Source organism: Euleptes europaea, chromosome 11, assembly GCF_029931775.1.
Source record: "Euleptes europaea isolate rEulEur1 chromosome 11, rEulEur1.hap1, whole genome shotgun sequence".
Taxonomy (NCBI): Eukaryota; Metazoa; Chordata; class Lepidosauria; order Squamata; family Sphaerodactylidae; genus Euleptes; species Euleptes europaea.
This window is the reverse complement of record NC_079322.1, coordinates 57,893,093-57,902,638: the sequence shown is the minus strand read 5'-3', so window position 1 is coordinate 57,902,638 and position 9,546 is coordinate 57,893,093. Positions and strand designations below refer to the sequence as shown.

The 9,546-nt window shown below is 46.8% G+C and overlaps 1 protein-coding gene across 3 annotated transcripts in view; it reads left to right on the top strand.

The window, feature by feature from the left end:
- The first annotated feature begins 491 nt into the window (after positions 1-491).
- The window catches only part of PIP4K2A (phosphatidylinositol-5-phosphate 4-kinase type 2 alpha), a 76,434-nt gene continuing 67,379 nt past the window's right edge, over positions 492-9,546 (top strand). For all 3 annotated transcript variants that reach the window (XM_056857004.1, XM_056857003.1, XM_056857002.1), the window contains exon 1: positions 492-646. In XM_056857004.1, coding sequence (XP_056712982.1) covers positions 500-646 — 147 coding nt within the window. In that variant the 5' untranslated portion in view covers positions 492-499. The remainder of the gene's footprint in view (positions 647-9,546) is intronic.

Sequence of the window (9,546 nt, the reverse complement as noted above, 5' to 3'; positions counted from 1 at the left end):
TTCCCCTAGAGCGCATGCTCGGCATCCGCACGCGTGCGCACTAAAGCCAACGGCGCTTACTTAAACATTCCCTGCCGGGCGCGATGTCTCTAGACGACGGGGGGGGGGGGGAAGAGAGAGAGAGAGAGAGAGACAGGGGAGGAGAGGCGAGGCGAGGCGGGGCGCTTCGTCGGCGAGCGTGCCGAGATGGGCGGGCCCAAGCGGCTGGCTGGGAGGGGGGTGGCGGCGGGCCCGCTAGTGGGCGGGGCCTGCGGAGGGAGGGAGGAGCGGGGCCATTTCAGTGAGCGGCAGCGGCGGCGGCGGCGCAGGCGGCCCCGGCCAGGATGCGCTTGGCATCGTCCGGCGGCGGCACTGGCAGCTGCGGCAGCGCCTGCGACGAGCCCGCCGCTTCCCCCCTCTTGCCGCAGCTGCTCTAGGGCCCGCCTGGCTGCTCGTCTCGGGGTGCCGCGGAGCCCCTCCTCTTCCCTCCGCGGCCGGCGGCTTCTCCTCCTCGGCTCCCATGGCGGCCGCGGCGGCGGGCAACATCGTGTCCGTTATGGCGAGTAAGACCAAGACCAAGAAGAAGCATTTCGTGGCCCAGAAAGTCAAGCTCTTCCGGGCCAGCGACCCGCTCCTCAGCGTCCTCATGTGGGGGGTGAACCACTCGGTAAGAGCCGTTGGCTTCCTCGGGGTGGGGTGAGGGGAAAGGGGGCCCCGCTGGCTTCCCTGGAGCTGCGCCTCTCCTCCTGTCAAAGCGGGCGGGGGGAGGGGGGGCTCTTCGTGAGGCCCCCCTCCCCCCTCCCCCCTCCCCCCTCCCCTTTGCATGGTTCTCTTGAAAGCAGCGCCGCTGCCCGTTTGATCTAGCCATTCTTCCCCCAGCTCTGGTTTTTTTTATATATAATTTTTTTTCTTATTAAGTCACACACAATTTCAATATTGTCATCTTCAAAGTTACATAAAATAAAATAATTTCAAACTAATCAGCCTAATCAGTATTGGCTTTTTCTGACTTCCCCTCCTCTATCAAATTAATATCTATAGAGTCCCCTCTGTATTTACTTTCTAATTCATTATAATTCATTATATCGTTTCAGTAAACTACATATTATCTTCTTGCATATTAATTATTAAATACTTCATCCTTTCAGCATTAAATACTTCATCCTTTCAGCATTAATCGATTGAATTAGATTAAGTCATTAGATTAATTCCCCCAGCTCTGGAAGGGAATTTGTGGCCCTCCTGGAAGGTGCTGCAATCTTTTCTGTACGCCTCCCCATATCGGAGCCCTGCCAGGGACTGAGGCTAAACGGAGCCAAGGTTACTGCTGAGGAATAGCCTTGTTCCTGTGCTGCAGCAACATTAGATGGGAGCCCAGTGGCCCTTAAAGAGCCACAGAAATTATTCTGCCATAACATCTCCCCTCCCCTCTCTTTTTTTTTTGGTGGAGTGTGTAAGCTATATAAAGAGCTATGCTTTGCAACTGTCTGAGGGATGTGCACTTAATGCTTCTGATGAAGCGAGCGCTGACTTGTGAAAGCTTCACAGTGGGTAGCCGTGTTAGTCTGCAGTAGTAGAAAAGCGCAAGAGTCCAGTAGCACCTTAAAGACTAACAAGAATATTTTCTGGTAGGGTATGAGCTTTCGTGAGCCACAGCTCACTTCTTCAGATCTGAAGAAGTGAGCTGTGGCTCACGAAAGCTCATACCCTACCATAAAATATTCTTGTTAGTCTTTAAGGTGCTACTGGACTCTTGCCCTTTTCTACTACTTGTGAAAGCTTATGCACCAATAAATATTGAGTCCTTTAAGGTGCCACTGGATTCCTCTTCAGTGTCCACTTAAGAAGGGGGGGTATATTGGGGGGGGGAGCTGGCTCGTGTATAGGGAGAGGTTTGTTTGAGAGGCAGTGGCAAAGCCTTTCTATGGGCACCTATGTGCCCTTGGGCATATGAGTGTAGAAGCGTCTTGCCCTTGGAGTGGGGAGGTGGGGTAAATAGAAGCAGGAGGGTGTTTCAGAACTGCTGCTTGCTTCCCCCTCTTTTTGAGGAGTTGGATGCTTTTACTCCTTCATTCTTAACGGCTTGTATGGTCAAGGTTGTCGACATCCCAGAGGCTGGTAACTGGTGTACCATAGCTATTGCATTGGTTAGTTAAATAAAACCTCTTTGTATTTTTGAATAGTGGATGCTGGGAATGTACAACACAGGGCGTCCCTACGTGGCCTGTGAGCGTCTGCTTGGTTAGCCGCTGCTGGAAACCCAATGATGTACCTTGATCTGGTGCAGTGAGGCAGTTGTCTTCATAGGCCCACTGGTGATGCTTTTTCTCCCAAAGAGTGCTCAGAATCGCCGTAACAAATACCTCTGGTACGATTTATGGTGAGGCAAAACTAGATCATTGGTCAGAGCTGAGCGTGTTTAGTCACTGGGCTAATAGCTTTCCTGCTGTCCATGATGGACATGTTTTGCTGAGTGTCTGTAAAAATGTCAGGCTGCAAAGGAGCTTGGATATATCGTGCACATCCACAGCAGACAGCCTTCCTCCTAGCGCCCCCCCCCCCCAAGCATAATGTGTATCATATGGCTGGAAGGCAGGGCACTTAATGGTGTCTGTGCTAAAATACTGCCGTGCTTGGAAAGATAGAGGTGTTGCTACCTTGGGAATGCTGCAGTGTCCTGCCTCTAAACTGGCAATTGCTGTTAATTTACCTGTGCGCTCTCAATCTGATTGGGCCAAGGAGAAGGGAAATATGAAGCTTGGCTATTGTTAGGAGGATCAGAGGAGTTGGTATATCAGCATGGGTATTGGCTACGATTGCACCATCTGATTTCAACCAAATGTGTGTGTGTGTCTCTAGATAATTCTTGAGAAGAGCTACTTCTCAAGTAGTGCACTTGACAAATTTTTCTGTCCTTTGTTATGTAGTTCTGCTTTTCTGTGCAGTTCTGCATCAGTTGCTAGCATCTTGGATGATATTGCCTATCTGAAACCTTTTTTTGGAGGGTCAAGAATTTCTAAAGAAAGATGCATAATGTCCACCTGGTTAGAATCATAGAGTTGGAAGGAACCACCAGGGTCATCTAGTCCAACCCCCTGCACAATGCAGGAAACCCAAAACCACCTCCCCATGGTTAGATAAGTGATGTTTTATTTATACAAGTATGTTTGTACCTGCAAGATTTTTTATGATGTGCCGTTGAAGAATTGCACAGGAGCGGAAATGGTACGGTCTTTTTGTCACAGTCTGAATTTCTAGTGTTTTGTGCTTTGCTTGCTGCTGCTTGTTTTGTACAAAACCATGTAATTTTTTTTTAAAAAGAGAAAGAGTTGGATGACTGACCTAGACTGAAACCATGTATTTCCTTCAATTGTTGAAGTCCTTTCTCTTAAACATAACAGCATATCTGTACTATTACTCGTGTGCCTAAATTTTTACCTGCTGAGCTTTCTACAGAAAACTTCCTTGTAGAGGCTACTTCCTTCTAGATTCTCCCCCCCCCCCGCCACTGTGCACTAACAACAAAACATCACTGAATTTACCCTCGCCATGTCTTCAAAAAAAGAAGCAAAACGGCACTGCAAATTAGACAATTTAGACATACATACATATATATATATATATGTACTACCTCTCCAGAGTTAATGTATACAATACGAAGGTCTCGAGCACACATTCAGTTTTAGTGATTCTGGGAACCCAGAACCACTGCTCGGAATGAACAAGAGGGTGGACTTCTTTCCATGCAGGGTCAGCAGGAGCTGCTGTTGGAAGCCAGTTGTTGAGCCCCAGACAGAATAGAAGCAGGGGAAAGAGCCTACTCTTCTCTCCCCCCCTTTCTTTTGGGGGTGGTTGGGTCTATAGGCAGTTGGAGGCCCACAAGTGTGGGGCCTGTGGAGCTGCCCCTGTTGCTCATTGGCTAAGGCAGCCCTTACAATGAGATCCTTGTTTCTAATGACCATGGGCAGCTGAGAGCCAGTATGGAGTAGTGGTTAAGAGCGGCGGACGCTAATCTGGTGAACCGGGTTGGTTTCCCCGCTCCTCCACATGAAGCCTCCTGGGTGACCTTGGGCTAGTCACAGTTCTTTGAGAACTCTCTCAGCCCCACCTACCTCTCAAGGTATCTGTTGTAGTGAAGGGAAGGTGATTGTAAGCCACTTTGTGATTCCTTAAAGGTAGAGAAAAGCAGGGTGGAAAAATCAACTTTTCTTCCTTATGTTAGGTTTGTTTCTTTCTTTCTGCAACATTTTGAAGGGTCTTTAGAGACAAACTAGGATGTTACTTTCATAGTGAGGTGAACAGTATAAAACAGCTCTGTGCTGCTGGCTATTGGAAGCCTTTGCAAGTGGAGAAAAGTGCCTTAAATCCTTAATTCCCTCCACTCCCAATTTGTAGATAGCCCCTATTAAAAAATTGCTGGTCTAGGTGGAATCTTAACCTGTGTTATAGTAATAGTAAAATTATACTGTAACTTTCAAGTATTTTTTACTTTGTGGGAACTGAGTAATGGTGATGCCGTACTGCATGTGTCATGTGTGACATTTGGTGATGCCCAGAAGTAGCACAAGATTATCTATGTACTGAGATTTTATTCAGTGAGAATATTGGCTATTGCAAACGTGGTCATGTTCTGTCTTCTCAGCAGCCTTGTTCTTAAAAGCCAGATGTATTGGATATAATACCAAAAAGAAAGGTGTAGGATGACAGCTTGAGCCCTAAACCTGTTGCTGTTGCGTAAGCAGGGTTCTTGTGACATTGTTTAGTCAAATGTTTTGTGAATATTGGCCTCCGGTTTATATGCTACCAAAAAAAAACTATGGTGGGGAAGGGGAAATCATGAGAAAACTTTGTTTTTCATAGTTTAAAATTTAAGCACAATATCTGAATTTCTACAAATTGCATACCAAGCTGACCATTAAAATCAGTTTCTCTGTAGTATTACATGTACATTACAAAAACAAAAACAAGCATGCCAAATAGGGTGAGAGACAGAAGAAGAAGAGTTGGTTTTTATATGCTGACTTTCTCTACCACTTAAGGAAGAATCAAACCGGCTTACAATCACCTTCCCTTCCCCTCCCCACAAGCAACACCCTGTGAGGTAGGTGGGGCTGAGAGAGCTCTAAAGATCTGTGACTAGCCCAAGGTCACCCAAGTGGCTTCATGTGTAGGAGTGGGGAAACAAATCCATTTCACCAGAATAGCCTCCGCTGCTCATGTGGAGGAGTGGGGAATCAAACTCAGTTCTTCAGATCAGAGTCCACTGCTCCAAACCACCACTTTTAACCACTACATCACACTGGCTCTCTTCTTCTTTGAGAGGCATGTGCTCTCAAAGAAGAGGATGAGCTCTCAAAGAAAACAGGGAAGTGGTTGGCTTTCTGCCCCTTCCACAATGTACCGTAACCTCTGACTTGTTTCTTTCTTCAAAGGTAAAGGTGAGTTGGTATCTCAGGATGAGAGAGAAGTGAAATTGTTTCTCTTGATTACAGTAGCAAATATCAATTGTTGATTATTGTTAGTAACTTTGGTGTTAATCATCAAAACTGACAAATGTAATCTTCCCGGATAAAGATTCTTTGAGTTCTTCATAAGCTCTTAACATTTCTTAACTAGAAAATTCCCCTTTACTGTGGCTCTCCCCCTCCACTGAGTTAAACCAAGAATCTACTAAACCAGAATACAAACATGATGGCACAGAACCAGCCTGATCTGAAAACAATTAGAACTTGGATACATTCAGTAATTCCTGCAGAGTTTCTAATAATGTGGCCTTATGGGTTGACCTCCGAATGTTAAGCTACCGTATATACTCGGGTATAAACCTACCCAAGTATAAGCCGACCCCCCACAAATTTGAGGCCAGAAAAGGGAGTTTCTTATTGACCCGCGTATAAGCCGAGGGTCAATAAGAAATTCCCTTTACCAGTAATGCTGCACTCTAAAATGGCGGCCACCATTTTAGAGCGCAGGGATGATCTCACCTCTGCCCCAAGTTCCCCTCCCGCCGGCCTCCCGGGCCCTCCCGATCCACCCCGACCCCAGTGCCATCCAAGGGGGGGAGGGGGAAGAGCCCCTGAACCCCCTACTCACCGGGAGAGGCGGCGAATCGGCAGCGACGCGGCCTTCCTGGGCCTGCAGGAGGCCCCTCCAGGCCGCTGCCGGCTGGGGAAAGGTGCGCGGGCCCGGCAGCGGTGGGGCCTTCCTGCGCCTGCAGAGGCCCCTGCAGGCCGCTGCCGGCCGGAGGAAGCCGCGCAGGCCCGGCGGCGGCGCGGCCTTCCTGCGCCTGCAGGAGGCCCCTGCAGGCCGCTGCCGGCCAGAGGAAGCCTCGTGGGCCCGGCGGCGTGGCCTTCCTGCGCCTGCAGGAGGCCCCCCCAGGCCGCTGCCGGCCAGGGAAAGGTGCGCGGGCCCGGCGGCGGTGACGGCGGTAAGTTCCCTCCCCCCCTCCTCCCCCCTCCCTCCTCTACCGTATTGACCCGCGTATAAGCCGAGTTCGGCTTTTTCAGCCCTTTTTAAGGGGCGAAAAACTCGGCTTATACGCGAGTATATACGGTAATTGAATTAAGAAAAACTAATGCAGAAATATTTTGGTATAGAAAAGTGAATATTGAATTCTGCAAAGCTTTATTTTCTTCTTCATGGTGTGTATGAACTGCAAGGGCGAGCATCTCCATGTTAATGTCAACTATATTGTTATCTTATTACAATTGCTAAAAACACTGTATCCATAGGTGTAAAATTAAAGTATCTGTTGGGAACTGTTGAAGAAAGCAAAATGTAAGAAAGGCTATTTGTAAATCTTATGTTCTTGTAAGTTGAAATGGTGTTACCTCAGCAATTAAAGCACCTTTTGACAGAAGAATGTATCTGAGTGCATTCTTATAGGCTGAGAAGCTTCATTCCCCTCCCCCCAGCTTCTATGTGCTCTGTATTGTGTTTTGCAAATGCCTGGGGGTCTTATCAGCCCTGCACCACAAAGAGAAAAAGGTAAAGTCTATGAGTAGACTATGATCTAATTTTCAGTTTCCCCATGGTCTGTATACAGTTTCAAAACTGGATTTGGGGCTGGGTGGGGCATCGTTGGACCCTCCTAGAGCTTCTGCATTTCCCATGCGGCAGACAAAACGTCCTACTCCTATGGGTGGGACTAGCGCCCCCTCTTAAGGCTATTGCCACACGAATATGGGCCACTTACGACCCTTTACTGCTTCAGAATGCACATCTGGAGAATTGTTTGTGAAGTTTCCATGACCTGTTTTTCAGGTCAGTAGCTGTCCCTTGTGTGCATTTTGAGGTGGTTAAGGGGCCGCAAGTAGAAAGTCCTTTACACCCTCATCTAGACAGGAAAGTATGTGTCTGGTGGAGGGTTCTGTTCAGATTCTCTAGGAACTGAACTCTTTGTGAAGACTGCTTAGGGCTAGTGGGACATTCAGTTAGGCCAGCTAGTATTGAGTGTGCAAGTTTTTCACTTTTTGAAGCTTGCAGACCTCTTTTGGTCTTAAGGATAAAAGCGCTAATAGACTTAAAGCCAATACATATACAGGACTTGGGACTTTTCTGTCCAGGACTAAGAGAATAAAGGGAGCACTGAACTACCCCTGCTTGATCTTCTCCAAAATGGATTCCATCCTTTCAGTTAGCTTTAACTGTAGTTAATAACAGTTAATGTAATATGAATGAGAGTTCGCTGTCAAGCAAGGCGCAAAAACAAGGCTTGAAGTTGAAGAGGGGTTAGATGTAACCACAGCCAGAATGGTGTAGTGGTTAAGGTGTCAGACTAGGATAGGGTGGCTTTCCACACTTACACATTCATGGGAATCTAGTGATCTTATTGACCAATCGCCTCCCTTCTCTGGTACCCTCTTAGTAACATGTTTGATTGGCACTTCATTAAATTTATTAAAAAGAAAATGTCAACGCAACTACTCTGCGCAGTAATGGGTTGAGCAAGCTTACTAGGTAAAGGTGCATACATGCAATCCACTGTCCCTTAGCTAAACATACCCTGACTGTTGCTATTCTAGGGTAGGCTCTTTATTCTTAAAGTTATAGTGTTTTATCAGTCATCTATGATGAGTCTTTGGGCTGCCTGCCCCTTTGTTAGTTCCACATGGCTATGGCAGTCATCAAGATGGAGCCCAGGTGTGAGAGCTCCTTCCCACTTCTCCAAGTAATCCCCAGACAGAATTACCCAAAGTGGACCTCATTTTCCTTATGTCCAGGAGAATGTCTGTCTGTTCACCCCGTCCCCGTGGGTTAATCCTCCTCTTGTCCCAGGAAGAGATACAGTCTAACGTTTGGCATCCCCAAGTCTTTGTCAAGTCTTAGGTGTCACCTTCCTGCCAAAGCCTGAGATGATCCTTCGCTTGTTCTTTGTTGGCTAGAAACATGTATAGCTAAGCCGTAAGTACTAGATGCTTCTAAGAGCCATCAGTGGGATGGAGGTGCTCAAGAGCAATTAACCGCTCTCCTGTTTCCTGTCCTGTTTGGTAACCCCGGAACTCTCAGCAGTCCAAAGCGAAGTGCATTTCTCCACAAGAACATTTTTCTTTCGCTATTCTCAGGTAAAACCGTTTTACCTAATACTAAGCCGTAGGAAATATATTTAGGAAGGATTGTACCCCTGGCTGTAATTGGCCAGCTGTTCTCTTATGTTCCATTTATTGCTCAGTAGATTACCTTATTTACATTTGTAGTTAGGAGATACTGAAAATAGCATTGCCTTCAGAATGTAGAATTTATAATTCTGTATGTGAAGTTGACTTGTTAGGAGTCATACTTATATTATTACTTCACACTGTCCTTGTCTGGTGCAGGGGTTGTTAGATGCCCAGATCTCAGAAACTAAGCAGGGTCAGCCCTGGTTAGTATTTGGATGGGAGACCACCAAGGAATACCAGGGTTGCTGGGCAGAGGAAGGCACTGGCAAACCACCTCTGTTAGTCTCTTGCCATGAAAACCCCAAAAAGGGGTTGCCATAAGTCGGCTTCGACTTGACTGCACTTTACACAGACACACACGGTGTAGCGAGTCAGACTAGAATCTGGGATACCCGGGTTTGGATCCCCACTTTGCCATGGAAGCTTGCTGGACCACACAGGATCCAATGATTATTGACTCGGTGGCAAGGGTTTTTCCAGCTCGTAATTAGAGAACGCAGTTGTTACTCTGCACCATATAACAGTTAAGTCAATAATAACCAAGTAACCAATTTAGTGGGATTTTCATGTTCTTATAAAAATGATCTTATAGTAAATTTTATCGTATGATATCTGCATGCCCTTACATAATGATTTTACTGCAAACTTCATTGTACGATTTCCCTTTTAATGCCAATAAAGGCTTTTGTATTTGTTTGTTCAGAAGCTTGCTGGGTGACTTTAGGCCAGTAACTCGCTCTTAACCTAACCTACCTCATGGGGGTTTTGTGTGGAGAATGTTAACTGCTTTGGGTCCCCATTGGGGGAAAGGTACAGTAGAAATGAAGTAAGTAAACAAAACAATGCATAGTGGAAACTTGGTGACGTGAGGGGAAACTGAAGTCCACTGATGAGCAATTTGGATTTT